The 20627-nt window shown below is 46.9% G+C and overlaps 1 protein-coding gene across 8 annotated transcripts in view; it reads right to left on the bottom strand.

Annotated features, from left to right (window-relative positions):
• Nucleotides 1–20627, bottom strand: part of CREB3L2 (cAMP responsive element binding protein 3 like 2) — a 316327-nt gene that overhangs the window by 226919 nt on the left and 68781 nt on the right. For 7 of the 8 annotated variants that reach the window (XM_033958250.1, XM_033958248.1, XM_033958247.1 and 4 more), the window contains exon 3: nucleotides 14214–14389. In XM_033958250.1, the coding sequence (XP_033814141.1) occupies nucleotides 14214–14389 (176 nt within the window). The remainder of the gene's footprint in view (nucleotides 1–14213; nucleotides 14390–20627) is intronic. The other variant, XM_033958244.1, reaches the window with a different exon arrangement.

Below are 20627 nucleotides of genomic sequence, written 5' to 3'. Positions count from 1 at the left end.
AGATGGGTCAAGAGGTGGCTAATATAGGCTAGATTCACTAAGCAAACCGATCGTGTACCGATCGGTTTGCAACCCCTTAACAAGCAAATTTCCCTCGGGCCCAATTCACTTACCTCTCCTGTAATCTGCTTTGAATCCGTGCATGCAAATGATGAGAAACTCATGCAAATTGGACAGCAACGCAATTCATCAACCAAAAATTTAAAACCGATTGGGCTGGCCGATCAACCCAAGAAGCGACTGCTGGGGAGCAGTCAAAAACGCCTTTCCGACTTTCCAGCCCTGTTCTCTGCACACCCCGATGCTCTTCTCCTGCCCGTTCTGCCCCATGCTCTTCTCCTGCCTGCCGCCCCGATGAAAAAAGCAAAAAATAAAAGTCGCAGCCCGAAAACCTCCTGCAGCCTCGACTCTCCCACTGCCCTGAATGCCTGCCTCGATCACCTGCCTGCCCCGACTCCCACCCTTCCCCGCAGTGCAAGCACGTGGTTTTAACCCATGGGCTTTTAAGCGGGTTAAAAGCACAGTTACTTACCGTAACAGGTGTTATCCAGGGACAGCAGGCAGATATTCTTGACTGATGGGTGACGGCACCGACGGAGCCCCGGTACGGACACTTTTAGAGTGATTGCACTCTAAGAACTTGGAAAGTTCTAGAGACCGCACCGCGCATGCGCGAGTGCCTTCCCGCCCGACCCCGTCGCGCGGTCCCTCAGTTAAGATAAGCCAGCTAAGAAGCCAACCCGGGGAGGTGGGTGGGACGCAAGAATATCTGCCTGCTGTCCCTGGATAACACCTGTTACGGTAAGTAACTGTGCTTTATCCCAGGACAAGCAGGCAGCATATTCTTGACTGATGGGTGACCTCCAAGCTAACAAAAAGAGGGATGGTGGGAAGGTTGGCCATTAGGAAAACAAATTTTGCAAAACAGATTGGCCGAAGTGACCATCCCGTCTGGAGAATGCGTCCAGACAATAGTGAGATGTAAAAGTATGAACTGAGGACCAAGTGGCAGCCTTGCAGATTTCCTCAATAGGAGTGGAACGGAGGAAAGCTACAGATGCTGCCATAGCTCGAACTCTATGGGCCGTGACAGAACCTTCCAGTGTCAGTCCGGACTGAGAATAGCAGAAAGAAATGCATGCCGCAAGCCAATTAGATAGCGTACGCTTAGAAACAGGACGTCCCAATTTATTCGGATCAAAGGACAGAAAAAGTTGGGGCGATGATCTGTGGGGCTTAGTACGGTTCAAATAGTAAGCTAACGCCCGCTTACAGTCCAAAGTATGAAGAGCCTGTTCTCCGGGATGGGAGTGAGGTTTGGGAAAAAAAACAGGCAGTACAATAGATTGGTTGAGATGGAACTCAGAGACAACCTTAGGGAGAAACTTTGGATGTGTAGGTAGAACCACCTTGTCATGATGAAAGATTGTGAAAGGTGGGTCAGAAACTAATGCATGGAGCTCACTGACCCTCCTGGCAGAGGTGAGAGCTATAAGGAAAAGTACCTTCCAAGTGAGAAACTTGAAGGTGGTAGTAGCTAAAGGTTCAAATGGAGGCTTCATCAAAGTGGAGAGAACCACATTGAGATCCCAGACAACAGGAGGAGCTTTGAGAGGTGGCTTCACATTGAAAAGACCCCGCATGAATCTGGAGACCAGGGGATGAGCTGAGAGGAGTTTCCCATGGACTGGCTCATGAAAGGCCGTGATGGCACTGAGATGGACTCTGATGGAGGTAGACTTGAGGCCAGAGTTAGATAGAGAAAGCAGATAATCCAATAGGGTCTCCACTGCAAGAGATTTGGGGTCATGATGATGCAGGAGACACCAGGCGGAAAACCTCGTCCACTTTTGATGGTAACATTGTAGAGTGGCCGGTTTCCTGGATGCGTCCAGAATGGAGCGAACAGGCTGAGAAAGGAGAAGATCAGTTGAAGTCAGCCCGAGAGATACCAAGCTGTCAGGTGTAGAGACTGTAGGTTGGGATGCAGGAGGGTTTCCTGATCCTGTGTAAGCAGAGATGGAAACAGTGGAAGCAGAAATGGATCCCTGGAACTGAGTTGAAGTAGAAGGGAGAACCAATGCTGCCTGGGCCACCGTGGGGCAATCAGTATCATGGTGGCTCGTTCCCTCTTTAGTTTGAACAAGGTCCGAAGCATGAGCGGTAGAGGAGGGAAAGCATAGAGGAACAGGTTGGACCAATCCAGAAGAAAAGCATCCGCTGCCAGACGGTGAGGAGAGTAGAGTCTGGAGCAGAATAGGGGCAACTGATGATTGTGGGGAGCTGCAAAGAGGTCCACCTGAGGAGTGCCCCATTGGGCAAAGATGGACTGTAGAGTCGATGGATCGAGAGTCCATTCGTGGGGTTGGAGAACTCTGCTGAGCTTGTCCGCTAAGTAATTCTGTTCTCCCTGAATATAAATCGCCTTCAGGAATAAGTGACGAGTGGTGGCCCAAGACCAGATTCTCTGAGCTTCCTGACATAAGAGGCGAGAGCCTGTCCCACCCTGTTTGTTGATGTAGTACATGGCAACTTGATTGTCTGTGCAGAGCAGAAGGACTTGAGGAAACAGAAGGTGTTGGAAGGCCTTGAGGGCATAGAACATTGCCCTGAGTTCCAGGAAATTGATGTGATGCTTCTTTTCCTGAGGAGTCCAAAGGCCTTGAGTTTGGAACTCGTTCAAATGGGCTCCCCATGCATAAGGGGAGGCGTCGGTGGTGATGACCAGTTGATGAGGAGGCAGATGGAACAGAAGGCCCCTGGAGAGATTTGAGGATATCAACCACCATTGCAGAGACTGACGAAGAGATGATGTCACAGATATGTGTCGTGAGCAAGAGTCTGTCGCTTGAGACCACTGGGAAGCCAGGGTCCATTGAGGAGTACGCAGGTGAAGATGTGCCAGGGGTGTGACATGAACTGTGGAGGCCATGTGACCCAAGAGAATCATCATCTGCTTTGCAGAAATGGATTGCTGAGGCATCACCTGCTGACAGAGCGATTGGAGGTTGTGAAGACGGTTGTCCGGTAAGAAGGCTCTCATCTGGACAGTGTCCAGCACCGCTCCAATGAATTGAAGTCTCTGCGTAGGAAGAAGGTGAGACTTGGGTATATTGATTTCGAACCCTAGGAGTTGTAGAAAAAAGATGGTCTGGTTGGTGGCCAGAAGAACAGTTTGAGATGAAATGGCCTTGATTAACCAGTCGTCCAGGTAGGGAAAAACCTGAAGGTGGTGGGAGCGTAGAAACGCTGCCACCACCACCAGACATTTTGTGAACACCCTTGGAGAGGAGGCAAGACCGAAGGGGAGCACTCTGTATTGGTAATGACAGTGATTGATCATAAAGCGAAGGTACTGTCTGGAGGCCGGGTTGATTGGAATGTGAGTGTAGGCCTCTTTGAGATCGAGAGAGCATAGCCAGTCGTTGTGATCGAGGAGAGGATAAAGTGTAGCTAGAGATAGCATCTTGAATTTTTCTTTGACCAAGCATTTGTTGAGGTCTCGCAGATCTAAAATTGGTCTGAGGTCCCCTGTTTTTTTGGGAACTAGAAAATAACGGGAGTAGAATCCCTGCCCCTTCTGTTCTAGAGGAACTTCCTCTATGGCGTTCAGAAGTAGGAGGGATTGAACCTCCTGAAGAAGGAGGGCAGATTGAGGAGTGTGCAAAGCAGACTCTTTTGGTAGACTTTGGCCCGGAAGGGTGTGAAAGTTGAGAGAGTAGCCGTGGCGGATGATGTTGAGGACCCATTGGTCCGAAGTGATAACTTCCCACCGGCTGAGAAAGAAAGAGAGTCGTCCTCCTATCGGTTGAGGGAGGAGTGGAGATGTTTGAACGCTGGCTATGCCCTCGAGAATTAAGTCAAAAGGGCTGAGTAGATTTTTGCTGCGGAGGCTGCTTGGCTGGTTGTTGCTGCTGGGGTCTAGGCGTTTGCCGCTGCTGTTGGCGCTGCCTCCTAGGCTGTTGAGTGGAAGACTGCAAGGGACGAGCCACAAAACGCCGTTGATAGCCCGATTGCTGTCTGAATGGCCGTGGAGGTGGAGGTTTCTTTTTGGTCTTAAGAAGTGTATCCCAGCGGGTTTCGTGAGCTGAGAGCTTCTGAGTTGTTGAGTCCATCGATTCTCCAAACAGCTCATCCCCTACACATGGGGCATTAGCCAACCGGTCTTGATGATTAACATCAAGCTCGGAGACTCTGAGCCAGGCCAACCGGCGCATGGCTACAGACATGGCTGTTGCCCTGGAGGTAAGCTCAAAGGTGTCGTATATAGACCTTACCATGAATTTCCTGAGCTGGAAAAGAGATGAAGAGCATTGATGGAAAGCCTCACGTTTCCCCACAGGAAGGTACTGCTCAAAGGAAGCCATGGTGGTAAGGAGATGCTTTAAATAAAAAGAAAAGTGAAAAGCATAGTTACCAGATCGATTAGCAAGCATCGCATTCTGGTAAAGTCGCTTACCAAACTTGTCCATGACTTTACCCTCTCTGCCAGGAGGAACAGAGGCACAGACACTAGCTCCTGTGGACTTCTTGAGGGTGGATTCTACAAGGAGAGACTCATGTGGGAGCTGTGGTTTGTCGAACCCAGGGATAGGGATAACCTTATACAGGGAATCCAATTTGCGGGGGGCCCCCGGTACAGTAAGAGGAGTCTCCAAATTTTTGTAAAAGGTTTCCCTCAGGATGTCATGTAAAGGGAGTTTCAAGAATTCCTTTGGAGGCTGGTCAAAATCAAGAGCGTCCAAAAAGGCTTTAGACTTTTTAGACTCAGCCTCCAAAGGAATAGAAAGAGAGTCACACATATCTCTCAAAAAAGAGGAGAAAGATGTGGACTCAGGTTTTGATGAAGTGTCCTGAGGAACAGGCTCGTCTTCCTCTGATGAACACTCCCCTTCTGAGAGAAAAGGCTCTTCAGAATCTCCCCACAGATCAGGGTCCCGAATATGGGCACCACGGTCCCGACTCTCAGGAGTGGATGGTTCTAGGTGCCGGGACTTGCGTACCGATTTACCCGACCTCATCGATGCGGTACCGGGTGATGTTATCGGTTGTATTGGAGCCGAAATCTGCACCGGAGCCGAAGTCTGCACCGATTGGTGATGAGATCTGGACTCCGGCGCGAGGACAGGCATCGATACCGATGAGGCCGAGTGTGCCGGTACCGAAAGAGTGGATACCGACAATATAGGCTGTTCCACAATCGGTACCGGTGGCCCAGTGGGGACCGACACCGGAGGGCTCGGTGCCAGCAGAGCTGGAAGGAGCTTTTGGAGCTGATCCTTAAGCTGTGTTTGTAAGATGGCCGCAATGCGATCATCGAGGGAGGGCACCGGTACCGCCTTTTTCTTCTGCGGTACCTGCGGTGCCGCTCTACGCCCCGGAGATGAGGAGCCCGATGTCGAGGGACTCACCTCAATAGGGGCGGAGCGCTTCCGCTGGCGCCTCACGGTCGGCAGGACTGGACTCTCTGCAATGGAGACCGGAGGACGCTCCAGCGGGGAAGGCTTCTTAGCCAGCTTACCTGTATGCTGCGACGCCGGCGCGGCGTCGATGAGGTGGGTGCCGACGAAACAGGTACCAGAACCGGTGTCGAGGACGCGGGGTTGGACATGTCGGTGCCGAAGAGCAGTCTCTGTTGTATTTCACGATTTTTCAGAGTCCGCTTTTTCAAAGTGGCACAGCGGGTGCAGGAGGAGGCCTGATGTTCCGGACCCAGACACTGTAGGCACCAGTTGTGTGGGTCTGAAAGGGAAATAGGCCGTGCACACCGCTGGCACTTCTTGAACCCGGGCTGGGGGGGCATGAACGGAAAAACGGCTTCTGCCAAATCGAAGGCCGAGGCCTCGATGATGGCAGTAGGCCCCGCCGGGGCAAATCAAGAAAAACTCGAAAAAAGAAATATATATATTTTTTTTTTTTTTACAAATGAAAGAAAACAAAAGGAAGGGCAGAAAAAACCCAAGAAGTTTACGCGAGCGGGAAGGCGAAGGAAAAAATTTTCAACAGCCGTTGAAACATGCGACTTCTTAGCTCCGCGGAAACTAAGAAACTGAGGGACCGCGCGACGGGGTCGGGCGGGAAGGCACTCGCGCATGCGCGGTGCGGTCTCTAGAACTTTCCAAGTTCTTAGAGTGCAATCACTCTAAAAGTGTCCGTACCGGGGCTCCGTCGGTGCCGTCACCCATCAGTCAAGAATATGCTGCCTGCTTGTCCTGGGATAAACCACGGGCTCCTAACGTTAAAAAAAGAAAAGAAAGAAAAAAATCAAAGCCAGGCCCGGAGGTCTAAGCCAGACTCCTCGACCTAAAGTAAAAAAGTAAAAATTTTTTAAAAAAGTCGCAGCCAACGCATGCCCCCCCCCCCCCCCCCCCCCGCAATGCCCCACAAAAGGCAGGAGGGATGCCAACTCCCTCTTGCCATGTGAAACCCCTCCTGGCCCGGCCAACCACTCTCCCTGTACTTTTAACTGAGGCAGGCCTGCTGACCGGGCCCGGCCCACCAGCTCCCCCCCATACCTTTCAAAATCATTGGGAGTAGGAGGGATGCTCAGCCCCTCCTGCTCCACGCCTCCTCCACCGACGAGTGCAGCCTTAGGCCATGTCCCAATGCATTATCTGATGCACGAGGAGGGGCTTAAGGCCTTGATTGGTTGAGGGGTCGGTGTATCAATTTCAGGATTAAGGTATTCCCAAGACTCTAGAGTACATGGATTGTGTTGATGTGGTACAGAAGATTGCATCACATATCATTTCTTTGTTGAAAGTTGATATCTTCTATCAGCAAGTGAAGGTGGAGTGGGCTCATCAAGCTTTGGGACCAGTCCAGTCTAATTTTGTTAAGGACATTGTCATCTGTTTTCATAGCTATTCCCAGAAGGAAGTTATTTATGCTGAGGCAAGAACAAGAGCTGATTATTTGGGACACATTTGAGATCTCAGTTTATGCAGATATTTCTCCCATTATTCTGTGGAGCAAAACTGCACTCTGAACAAATTTGATATCGATTGACTTTTCCATTTGGCTTGCAGTTTAACTACACAAAGTGCTGTCAAAGATCTCAGCGTTGCAGACTTTCAAGGCCCCAGGTTGGAGCATCGAGGGCAATATGCAATCAGAACCCCCTCATCCTACCCTGCTTCACTACCAGCGTGTGTCAGCTGGGAAGGGTAATTTGTGATCAGTTCAGAAAAGGCACAAGTCATGAACTCATTGATGTTGACTGATTAAATTCTCTCTTGTTGACTTTTGCATAGTTGCAGTGGTTTGGGTGCTTTGGATGTATGGTTGACTGATTTGGGGTTTTGTGCTTGAGCGGATGGAATGTGCTGTAGATCTGAGAGCTTGCTGTTTTTTTATATCTCTGTTGTGTGTCTTGCTCCAGATTGGTAGGTCCTTCCTCTTATCAGACCCCTGCTAATGCAATTGTTTTTATTCAGGGGATCTGAAGTTCTGTGGTGGAGTGTCGGGGGGTTTCTCAATTTTTGTTGCTGGTACTTTGTAGGTTATCTATTTTTTATTTGGTCTGTTCTATTTTTACTATTTTCTTATACTTGCCAAACATGATGTTGAAACAGTCAGTTAATTTGTGATACTTTTTCTCTATCACCTGAAAGTTTTGCTCATCTTCTTTGTTCTGCTACTTTTCTGGGTTCATCTGAGATCCAAGTAATTTCTCGACTTTCTTTCTCTCTCTTCTGGAATGTTTGTTTAGCGTCATCACTAATTACAGTTTTGATGTCATTCCATAACTCTTCAGGCTCTCTATCTCCTGTATCAAGCAAATCTGTTGCCTAGATTTATCCAATAGTCTGAGGGAATATTTTCAAAGTCATATTTTGAGAGGTCTCTAATGATTTTCTTCCTATGAAGGTTTACTTTGATCTTGCATATCAAAAGTTCATGGTCACTTCCACAATCAGCTCCTGGTTTAGTCCTTGCAGTCAAAACTGCAGTATTTCCATCTCTGTCCTATGCAGGTGAAATCAATTTGATTTCACTACATGCCATTTGGAGAGGTCAATGTGTACTGGTGATGTTTGTGGTGTTGAAAATGTGTATTCCTGATTGACAGTTGGTTTGTTTTGCAAAACTGTACTAAGTTATCACCAACTTCATTCCTTTCTCCTATGCTATGCTTTCCAACCACTGTATCTTCAGGTGTACTTCCTACTTATGCATTGAAATCCTCCATAATATTCAGCAGATCTTGTTTCAGTGCTTGATCTATTTCATTTTGAAGTTGGTCATAGAACAGCTCTATATTCTAATCTTCCGCGCCTGTCGCCTCGGTTTGCAAGTAACGCAGTTTGCGAGTGTTTTTCAAGACGAGCAAAACACTCCCGCAAACCTTAACTCGCAAAACGAGCCTCTTCCTGATAAACGAGCACATGTAAGCACGCACAATGTTGAAACATGCATGCTTACACGTGACGTGCACAGATGTGATTGTTTATCGGGATGGCACTTGTTTCAAATTGCCTGCCCGTTGTGTCGCACCAGAAGACCTTCTCGCACACCGGCACGCTGCCTTCATGCCCACCCATTCATACCCCGAGGAGTGTTTGGACATCCACTGCCAGAAGGATGAGAGTGTTGAGGATTCCTCTTCCTCCTCCAACAGCAGAAAAGTTGACTATGCCGCGCAGATCAAGAGCCGGTTGGCCAGGCCCACCCGCCTCTTCCTAGATGCAGCCAAGGCCAGCACTCTGCCCCAGGCCCGCAAGCATCGGCAAGTATGTCAATATCGAGATCTGCAACAAAACATTCTCCTACGCCCTGTGCTTATGATTCTGTTGCTTTGGTAGTGTTTGCTGCCCACTCTTCTTGTGGCTTACTTCGGAAGCTGAGAGCCCAAGCTGGCGGACATCAGAGGTATCGCTGCACAGGGACCCCAAGGGTTGCCATGCCTGGCCACTTAAAGAAAGTCACCTTGCTGAAGGGGCTGCAGCACCCGGGCATCATCCAGGCAGATACCCACCCCTGGAACGAATTGTCTTAGTGTACTTTATTGTCTATGGGGAAATTTGTTTTGATATACGAGTACTTTGGATTACGAGCATGCTTCTGGAACGAATTATGTTCGAAAACCAAGGTACCACTGTACTTTGATCAAGGTGACATTGCTTGGCTTTCCCTGTAGACAGATTGACATGACTATCACTGAAAACACTGTACTTTAGTACCATCTTTGAAAGCTTATTGTTGAGGATGAATGTCATGCTATTTTCTCTGTGTTTCATGACCACAGTGGCAGATCCAATGTTCGTTTGATTGAAAATGGCCCTGTCCATTTGAGTTCACTGATCCCTATGAAATCAATTTTGTTTCTTTTCCATTTGATCTTTAACAATTTTCAATTTTCCTTGGTTTATGCTTCATAAGTCCGTACAGCTTCTGATTTCCCTTTTCTGTCCAGCAATAAGAATGTCCTGTCAGGTTTGAGCCACCAGCTTCACAAACACTGGGCATAATCTGGATGACGATCAGCTCTTCCCTAGTAGCATGGCGAGTGCCTTCCAACCTATATGTCGATTCCAACACTATGGCCCTGATTCTGTATAGGACGTCAGTTAGAGTAGACGCGGCCGCTACACTTATCGCAGCAAGAGATCTCCCTGCCGCGATAAGTATAGCGGCTGCCTGTCCAATCGCTAGCAGGAGGGTGCCGAACCCCTCCTGCTGGAACGCCGCTCCCCCAGAAACTCCCGATCACTGGCAGGAGGGTGCTCATCCTGCCGGAACGCCGCCCCTTCCCCCCCGAAATTCCCAATCGCCAGCAGGAGGGTGCCCAACCCCTCCTGTCAGAAAGCCGCACCCCTTCCGGACCCCCCACACTAATAATCCCCCTATGCTAACACCCCCCCCCCAATGACCTCCCTAACCTCCCCAACTAACTTCCCCCAACTAACCTCTAAATTGTTTGCCTGGGCCAATCAGGCCTTAGGGTAAGTGGGGATGGGCGGACCCGCAATGCCTAAGGCCTGATTGGTCCAGGCTTCTAGAGCATTTTGCTGGCCTACATTGTAAGCGTCTCTTCCTCTACTAGGGAGACGCATAGGGCTGCCTAGGTTTGCCTAAGGCCCTTAGGTGAGCTATGGCAGTCTTGCGGGCCTCCCTAGGCTTCCCGAGGCGCCTTCAATATAGGCGGCCTGCCTGGAGAGCATTTTTTTAAAAAAAATGTGCATGCCGAATGGCTGATTAGACAGCTGTAGGATGCCTACAGCTACCTAAAATCGGGGCGCACTTTGCAGAATCAGGATCTTTATATCAATTCTTATCTCATCATCATCATCATCAAGTTTTATTGGTAGAATAAAGAAGTAGATTGCAGTGCCTTTCTTCTACGCAGTATAAAATTGGTGTTATTGCATCAAACGCAATCCTCCACCTCTGCACATCTGCTGTGTCCAGATGGGTGGTTCGTTAGTCTGAAATCTCCACTGAAACCTGTCTGCCTTGGAAGACCCTGCTGGTAGTGAAACTAACAACGGCATAGCTTTCAGCTTCTCAGATGCGCACAAGCCCCAGTGGCATGACAAGGCCATGTACAGGAGAAATAATTTATAAATAAATTAAATAGCACCGGTCCCAGAACAGATCCCTGCGGCACTCCACTATTTATCCACCAAATTAAATTTAATGGCAATGAAGTGCTGGAAAAAATTTTAAACAAGGAAAACATTTTTCATTTTGGAGGGTAAAAATAATAAACACACACACTGACAAATTAGCCAACAAAGTTTGAAGGAGAACCTAGTTCATGTTCAGCTAAAAAATGATATATAAAACATCAGAGAGATCAGCACAACAGGCTATGCAGAACAAACTATCCATGCTCAGAAAATTAGTTTAGGTTTTCTCATCTCTTAAAAAAAAAAAAGCTGCTGTTACTTATTGGTATCAAAATATATTACCCATTTGTATGACACTTCTATTTGTCAACAAAGCAGTAGCAGTTCTCATCAACAGTTGTGATAACACAATTTTAGTGATTTTATTCATTTAAATTAGGACTGTACATCAATTAAAAGTTATAAGTACACAATTAATCACATAAAGAGCTTCCTCATATTTCCTCCTGTACAATGTAATATATAAATAGCAGATGTAAATTCTCAAATCGGACATATTTCAATTACTAAACTAAAAAATCATCTCTCATCTTTGTTGTCTGTAATTTTTTGCTTTTCTTATTGTCTTTGCATGGTCTCCTATTCATTTAGTATTTCTTCTCTCCCCATGACCACCATCCATCTTCCCTCTGCATTCATATCTGTTCTGTCAAGTATCTCTCCATGTCCCTATCCTTCTCTCCCTCCCTCCACATTCTACATCTGCCCTCTCAGGGACCTTATCTTCCCCTATATTCAGCTTTTCTGCTCTGTGTCCCTTTCTTGACCTCTCCTGCATTTCCCCTCCAAGTCTATATCCCTTCCTCTGTGACCAGCATTCACCCCCCCCCCCAAGTCTATATCCCTTCCCCTGTGACCAGCACCCCCCTTCCACCTATGTCCAACATCCCTCCTCCCACCTGTGTCCAACATTGTCCTTTTATACCCCTATTCCTTCTCTGTTCAGCAATGCTCTTTTGTGTCCCTATGCTTCCTCCATGCCAAACATCTAATTTCTGTTTCCCTACTTCTCCTCTCTCCCCTTGCTTCCATACCCCCTATCCTGGGGCCAATAGCTGACCCCTTTCCCAAGAGTCTACCATCTCTCCCTTTTGGGTTCAGTGTCTTTCCCCCTTTCTCCCTCCTGGGTCTAATGTCTTTATCCCTTTCTTCTCCTCCAGTCAGTCTCTCTCTCCCTTCCTTCTACCAACTCTCCACCACTGGTCTAGCACCTCTTCCTGATCTAGCAGAGAAGCACCTCTTGCATCTTCCCATCCCTGGATCCAACACAGATCTCCCTCCCTCCCCCCTCCCTTTCCCAGTATATCTTCCCTTTTCTTCCCTTCCCCTTCCAGGCATTGTCTATCCCTCTCCCTCCTCATGGTTCAGCTAACCTTTCCTTATATCCCTTCATCCCTAGGTCCAGCACTGCTATTCCCAGATTCCAATGTTTGTCTGTCCCTCTCCCACTCTCCCTCTTTGCGTTTCATCTAACTTTTTTTTTCCCCCAACACATGGTAGTGGTATTGCATCCACTACAGCTCCTTTTTGGTTCCAGCATCTTTCCACTTTCCTTATTCCCCTCCCTCTCTTATGGTCCGTCAAACCTTTATTTCATCACTGCAGCAGCGGCACTTCATTCACTACAGCTACTGCCTCAGGGTTTCAGGCCTTCTCTATGAGCGTCCTACACTCTCTGATGAAACTTACTGCTTCGTAAGGGCAGGACACTCACAGGGAAGGCCTGAAGCAGCAGCTATAGTGGATGCAACACCACTACAGTGGTGATGAAAAACTATGTTATACACACCACGAGGAGGGAGAGGGACAAACAATGGAACTGGGACGTAAGGAAGGAAAAGGGAGGAACTCGAACTTGGAAAGAGGGGGAAAGAAGTGCTGGATGCAGGGACAGTTCAGGCACCTGGAGTGTGCATCCCTGCTCCAAACAACTGTGCGAAAGTCAGGGCTTGCGGCTAGGGATACTTAGCATCTCACACTTCATACCTAGAAAAGATATAAACTCACAAAATATCAATATACTCTCCAATCTATACAGAACCATTCACTATCACAACACATTCAAGGTGGAGAAAAAGCCTCAGGTTTAAAGAGCCAACTCCATTGAATTCCAGAAGGGAGAACATAAAATAGGGTAGCTCACCTTTAATCACTGGCTGAAAAAACTCCACCTACCAATAGACCAGCGGTCTCAAACTCAAACCCTTTGCAGGGTCACATTTTGGATTTGTAGGTACTTGGAGGGCCGCAGAAAAAATAGTTTGTCTTATTAAAGAAATGACAACTTTGCATAAGGTAAGTACCTACAAATCCAAAATGTGGATTATCTGAAATTAGCAGAAGCAATTAAGGAAAGATTTATAAATTATAGTTTATAAATCTTTCCTTAATTGCTTCTGATAATTTCAGCTATACAAAATTGAAAGCAGTGCAACATACAAAAAGTATCAACCGCAAGAGACAAGATTTTGGACCAACTATTTTGAGGCTCTCGGTATTATAAAGAATGATTCTTTATGGAAAACATGTACCTTAAGTGTCCAGTGGTCGCGTCCGCAACCACCTTCAGTTCTCACCTCCTCCCAACACCGGGCACACGCACAAGCTGCACTGCCTCCAGTGGTTACCTTATGTTCTGGAACGTTGCCCGCCTCACTGCTGTAACCTCACACAAGCGCTTTCCTGCGACTGTATGTGACTGTGAGGTGGAGTGGAGAGGACAATCGCGTACAGGAAAGCACAAGAGGTTACAGCAGTGAGGCGGGCAATGTTCCAGAACGCAACCGCCAGACACTTAAGGCACACGTTTTCCAAAAAGAATCATTCTTTATAATACCGAGGGCCTCAAAATAGTACCTGGCGGGCTGCATGCGGCCCCTGGGCAGTGAGTTTGAGACCACTGCAATAGACTGTCCAACATTCCTGGCCACAATCAAATGTGTGTCTAAGTATATGTGCAAAATTGTTTCTATATATGCTAGATTTAAGACATATATTTGATTGTGGCCAGGAATGTTGGACAGTCTATTGGTAGGTGGAGTTTTTTCAGCCAATGACTGAAGGTGAGCTACACTATTTTACATTCTCCTTTCTGGAGTTCAATGGGGTTGGCTCTTAAACCTGAGGCTATTCACCTTGAATGTGTTGTAGTAGTGAATGGTTCTTAAGAGTGTATTCTGATATTTTGTGATGCTTCATATCTCCAAGTCTTTTATACTGGGCACCAATAGGAGAAGGGAGAGTGAGAATTTAAAATATTAATGTATGTTAATCACAATATTGTGTTAAAAATGCGCTAAATGGACATCCCTAATTTAAATAGTGATGCCACTCTCATGCAGTCAATCTTCTCATGACATTAGAAAAGGCCTCATCAAACCAGAGTAGTTTTACTTCATTATTACTAAGGACCATATTATATGTTATAAGATTACATGTCAACTGTGCGCTCTAAGGCCCTCACTAAGGTAATTTGGTTTTTAATTTTCTAAGGCAAACTTATTATCGCGAAGGTCAAAGGGTAGCTCGTATGATTTTTGCCTGCTTAAAATGAAGTTTAGGAAAACACCAATATATTTTTACCATAGCATCAGGTGCTAGCTCAGGATCTCCTCTGCCAGGTAGAGTCACAGACACTGGTGCAAGGGTCAATATAACAGAAGGGACAAGACCCAGGGTTTCACATGTGGACGATTCAGTCTTTATATTTGCCGAAGCAGGTTCTGTGGCCACACACCAGTCCTCATTTTCCAGATCTGCTGATAAAAAAATGAGAAAAAGAGATTAGGCTCGTACCTTGATAATATATTTCCAGTAGATAGGGTTATCCATCTGTGCTCACGAGCATACTGCAGATGTCAATCAAAGCTTTTCAACTCCTTCTCTGCCATCTCTGCTGCCCTCTTCAGTTCATGCCAAAGCTGGTGACAGCCCTATAGAAGACAAGAGGAAGAGGGATACGGGGGAAAACTATGATGCATCTGTATCACTCCATAGTGTGACCTCACCTTGAGTATTATATATAATTCTCTGTATCTTATAAAAAAAAGAAAAGAAAGGAATTAGGAAAGGTTTAAGAAGAATGAACTAAATAATTAAGGGAATATAACTCTCTTCATATGAGGAAAGGCTTTTAAGAGGTTAGGATTCTTCAGCTTAGAAAAGAGATGGCTGGGGCGGGGGGATATGATAGAGGTCTACAAAATCCTGAGTGGTGTAGAATGATAATCCTATATAATAAAACCCAAAGCGCACATGCGCACTTAGGGTTTCGTGTTCCCTGCCGCAGTGTTTTCTGATCCCTGGCCAGATTCTATTTTAGAACGCAGCGACAGGGAACACTCTGGCCACTCCCCCTCCTCCCGCCCTCACTCACCAACTCTTCCTGCCTGTGTCCTGGCCGCCCCGATTGCCGTATTCGGCGGCTTGATGCGGTGTGGAGTAGCGCTGGCGGCGGCTGCCGGGAGGAGGGCTTCGAGCCACTGAAGACTCTCCCCAAAGCGCAGCAGAGGGTCGGGCGGTTTCCTTAAGGATCGCGGCTGGCTGTACCAAACTTCGCAGGCCGCACAGCACCTCAGTAGAACGTTTCCTCTGACTTACGCGATCGCGTCAGAGGAAACGTGCTACCGAAGTGCAGAGCACCCTGCGAGGTTCGCAAAAGCCGGCCCCGATGCTCACAAGGCTACATACTGGACTGGGGGGAGCAGTGAAGAGGTTCTGTTGACCAGGGAAGCAGGGAAGAGGAACCGGGGGAGCAGGGAAGAGGTGCTGCTGACCTGGGAAGCAGGGAAGAGGAACCGGGGGAGCAGTGAAGAGGTGCTACTGACCGGGGAAGCAGGGAAGAGGAACCGGAGGAGCAGGGAAGAGGTGCTGCTGACCGGGGAAGCAGGGAAGAGGAACCGGAGGAGCAGGGAAGAGGTGCTGCTGACCTGGGAAGCAGGGAAGAGGTGCTGCTGACCTGGGAAGCAGGGAAGAGGAACCTGGGGAGCAGGGAAGAGGTGCTGCTGACCGGGGGAGCAGGGAAGAGGGACCGGGGGAGCATGGAAGAGGTGCTGCTGACCTGGGAAGCAGGGAAGAGGAACCGGGGGAGCAGGGAAGAGGAACTGGGGAAGCAGGGAAGAGGTGCTGCTGACCAGGGGAGCAGGGAAGAAGGACCGGGGGAGCATGGAAGAGGAACTGGGGGAGCAGGGAAGAGGAACCGGGGGAGCAGGGAAGAGGAACCAGGGGAGCAGGGAAGAGGTGCTGCTGACCTGAGAAGCAGGGAAGAGGAACCAGGGGAGCAGAGAAGAGGTGCTGATGACTGGGGAAGCAGGGAAGAGGTGCTGCTGACCGGGGAAGCAGGGAAGAGGTGCTGCTGTCCGGGGGAGCAGGTGCTGCTGACCGGAGAAGCAGGGAAGAGGTGCTGATGACCGGGGAAGCAGGGAAGAGGTGCTGCTGACCGGAGCAGCAGGGAAGAGGTGCTGCTGACCGGGGCAGCAGGGAAGAGGTGCTGCTGACCGGGGGAGCAGGGAAGAGGAACCGGAGGAGCAGGGAAGAGGTGCTGCTGACCTGGGGAGCAGGGAAGAGGAACCGGGGGAGCAGGAAAGAGGTGCTGCTGACCGGGGGAGCAGGGAAGAGGTGCTGCTGACCGGGGGGAGCAGGGAAGAGGTGATGCTGACCGGGGGAGCAGGGAAGAGGAACCGGGGGAGCAGGGAAGAGGTGCTGTTGGACCATGGGGGGGGGGTAAAAATGGGTTTGGAGCTTGGGCTGAAAATAGGGGACATGTGAGGGAAGGAGGCTTTACTAGCACCCGTTAATGTAACAGGCTTAAACACTAGTAATAATAATAATAGTTTATATACCGCAGTACCGTGAAGTTCTATGCGGTTTACAAAAGAATAAAAGAAAGTACAAATTGATTGAACTTAAAAGAGGTGAAAGCAAGTGGTTGATAGATCAAGAGAACAATTACTGAGGAGAAAGAGATGTATGGGTCAGCTGTCTAGATACTTCAGGAAAGAGTGGTTGCTCATTGGAATGAACTTCCGGTGCAGGTAATCGAGGCCAGCGGCGTTCCTGATTTTTTAGCATAAATGTGATGCCCAGTGGGATCTCTAAAAGGGAAGGGTTAAGGGGATGGGTCATTAGGGGAGGGATGAGTTAAGGGATGGGTCATTAGGGCAGGGATCTCTAGGAGGGTAGAATTAGGGGGGTGGGTCAGTAGAGTGGGCAGACTTGCCTTTTCTGCTGTCATTTTTCTATGTTTCTATTATGTGTTTTTAGGCGCTTCCTGAATTCCTCATAAGTAGTGGGCAAAAGCAATTGTTCTAGATCTTTACCCCATAATGCTGCTTGATGTGAGAGAAGGTGTTCATGGTGTTTTTTTTAGTTTACATCCTCTAACTGGGGGGAAAATGAAGTTCAAATGTGAGCTTCTCTTGTGTCTGTTGGCTGAGAAGAAAAGATCAGTTATGTATTTAGGGGCTAGTCCGTATAGTACTTTAAAGCAGAGGCAGGCAAACTTAAACTTTACGCGTGCTTCCATCGGTAGCCAGTGTAACTGCTGGTAGTAAGGTGTCACGTAATCAAATTTCTTTAGGCCGAAGATTAGTCTGACCACTGCATTTTTCATTAATTGTAAACGTCGCATATTCTTTTGGGAGATTGCTAAATAGGCGATGTTACAGTAATCAAGTTGACTCAGTATGAGGGATTGTACCAGGATTCTGAATGCTGAGGTATCAAAATATGATTTAATGGATTTAAGTTTCCAGAGAGTGAAAAAACCCTTTCTGATTAAGGAGTCCACCTGGTCTTTCATAATTGAAACGTACTTGATAGGTATGGGACATAAGGAAGCCATGAAACCAGTTCAACACCTCACCCCTGATACCAATAGCATCTAGGCATTGTAGCATTTTCGCAAATTGCATGATCAGGGCATTGAGGCCCTTGCTAAATAGTAGACGCAGATTATCTAAGATAGCCGCAATTACTGTCTCCGTACTGAATAAAGGTCTAAAACCGGATTGAGTTTCATGTAGGAGAGAAAACTGATTAAGATATTCCATCAATTGGGTATGTACCAATCCCTCCATGATTTTTACAATAAGTGGAATGGATGCTACCGGTCTGCAGTTGGTTACTAGAGCTGAACATTCTTTACTATTTTTTAGGATTGGGGTTATTATTATGTGACCGTTATTAGTGAGGAATTTCCCATTTTTTAGGTTATGGGCTAAGTAGTGCAGCAACAATAACTTAAATTCTAGTGGCGCCACTTTCATAATTTCCGGGGGACATGAGTCCAGGACGCAATATGATTTAGAGTATTTGTTATATAGTTTGGTATAATTATTCCAATCTATGTCCTGAAAGGAACTCCAGATCATATCTGCAGGTGTTTAATTTCCTTGTATGTTAGCTATTTGATGATCACTAGGGTCATTTGTTGAACAGTTGTTTCTTAGGTTTTTAATTTTTGAATCGAAGTGCAGAGCTAAATCATTTGAAGAGGGTAACTTAATATTGTGTACGGGTAGAGTGTAGCGAGTGGTGTCAAATAAATTCGTAATCAGGTTGAACAGCTCTTTTGTATTGAATCCTTGTGAACCATTGCAGGATAAGTTGATTTTAGTAGAGTAGAATGCTTTACATTTGTCTTTTATCAGTTGTTTGTAGATTTTTATGTTAGCTCTCCATTTGTTACGGTCTGCCAATTTTCCTGTTTATTCCAAATTCTTTCCAGTCGTCTAGCTAGTTGTTTCATTTTTAGAAGTTCGGTGTCAAACCATTTGTTACATTTATTTGCACTGCTTTTGCTATTACTTTTAGGGGCAATTTTATCTAAAATGAATGTGCTGGTTGTCGTCCAGTAAACTTGAATTGGTTTGTCTCCTAGGCTTAGTATATATTGATAGAAACGCTCAATGAAGTTACATGGTAATATTTTTTAAATGAATAGGAAGAAATATTCCTCTCAATAAATAATTAAACTTTGAAATTCATTATCAGAGAATGTGATACAGTACTGGGGTGGACACCTGGAATGCGCTTCCAGAGGGCGTAATAGGGCAGAGTACAGTACTGGAGTTCAAGAAAGGATTGGACAATTTCCTGCTGGAAAAGGGGATAGAGGGGTATAGATAGAGGATTACTGCACAGGTCCTGGACCTGTTGGGCCGCCGCGTGAGCGGACTACTGGGCATGATGGACCTCAGGTCTGACCCAGCGGAGGCATTGCTTATGTTATTATGTTCTAATACCATGACAATTCAAATGTAATCCTTAGCAACTCAAAGAAATGTACAAACTACTCCCTAAATACTTCTAATGTCCTGACAATCCATTTGTAATCTGCCTTGAACAGCAAGGTAATGGCGGAATAGAAATCCCTAATGTAATGTAAGATAAGTCTTGGTCAAGCTTCTGAACCGAAGATTTAGAAACAGTCAAGTCCTCTTAAATCTTTAAGCTCCTTAGTATGTTGAATCAATTTACCTTCAATATTTTGGAAATTGGGGCTAATAGTCTTAGCAAAGTTTGCCACCAAATCCCATAAGGACTCCAGGGTCACTTGAGAGGGCTTTTCCCAAAATATAAATTTTTGTCGAGTGTAAAAATGCTTACCCACAGGACAGGTTCCTTGGCAATGTTCCATCTGGATTAATCCACCCCCCCTCCCCCATCGCTGGACAAGCCCCTAATTGTCCTGCAGAGACTCCCTGAATAGGAAGCTCTGCCTCCATGCTCTCCAATGCAATACTGGCCACCTCAGGAGAAAGAACCTCCCCTAACTCCGGGGTTTCCTTGCCCCTTGGAGAGCTAGTGATCTGAGGCTGCGGGAGTGGCACTTGCACGTAGGGGCTGAGGGTGGTATCCAGCGCAAGAGGAGTGACTCCAGTCTCGCCAAGCCCTGGCACCCTCAGTGGGCTGATCTCTGATGTCATTGCTGCGACTACCTGCATTCACTGCACTAATTATTCAATATTGTCGAAAGTTGGCACGAGGCACCAGCAGCACTCCTGCCTCTTCTTTTCAGCATCCCAAGAATACCAGGCTACACAGGCCACCACCAAAGGGGAAAAAAGAACCAGGAATAGTGCGTTTCAGGTGCGTACTTCAACATGTCTATACAGCAGCCATCTTAGATCCCTACCTCCTCACTACATATGTATTTAATAGTTATTAAAACATTGTCAAAACTTGCACTGGTCCATGGCGGTTTAACCATTGCCAGTTTATTCAAACCGACAACCCCATCGCCAGGAGGTCACACCCGATAGCCAGGCAAGTCCAGCCACGGGTGGATGGTTTCTTAGCCAAGGTTTCCAAGCCTTAAATGGGTCTCTTTATGGTTCCCAAGCCATAGTCACACTTTATTTAATGCATAATGTACTTTATTTATTACATAACGTTATGAAATTTATCTTCAATGAGTTGAATTGTTGATTCTGTAAATGTGTATTGTCGACCAGTTACTGTGCTTGGTGCAGGCAGAATTGCAAAAATGTGGTCTTCAGAAATCCAACAAGTGTCCTTTCTAAAAGGCCAATGAAATGAGTGAATTGGTCCATGAGGATACATGAAATTTATGAGTGCATCATGCTCTTCAATTGATGTCTCCCAAATGTTTCCAACCCACCATTTGTTATCATAAACACATGCTATGTATTGTCCAGGTTGAAGATTTTCTGTCTTTAGAGAAGCATTAACTGGAGAGTCACCAGTGAACTAAGAGTTGCAATGAATGATGAGCAATCATTTGATACTCGACTCACATGTATCTTATGTATCCCATCAAGGATCAACTGACTGTCACAAGTTCCAGCAATTGTAGAGGCAGTCCCAAATCTTCTTTTCAGTAGACTCAATTTCTTCTTTTGAAACAAACTTGATTTTTGTCAAATTTGGTCACAAAACTTAAACAGGTCACTTGGTGAAAGAATTTGATCTTCTATTGGCCGTTGTAAGTTTGCACATGCTGCTAACCTTTTAGCAGTTCCACCAATTCCATCG

The sequence above is a fragment of the Geotrypetes seraphini genome, chromosome 9 (assembly GCF_902459505.1).
Source record: "Geotrypetes seraphini chromosome 9, aGeoSer1.1, whole genome shotgun sequence".
Lineage (NCBI taxonomy): Eukaryota > Metazoa > Chordata > Amphibia > Gymnophiona > Dermophiidae > Geotrypetes > Geotrypetes seraphini.
Note: the sequence above shows the minus strand (reverse complement) of the source record. Positions and strands in the feature narration are given on the sequence as shown.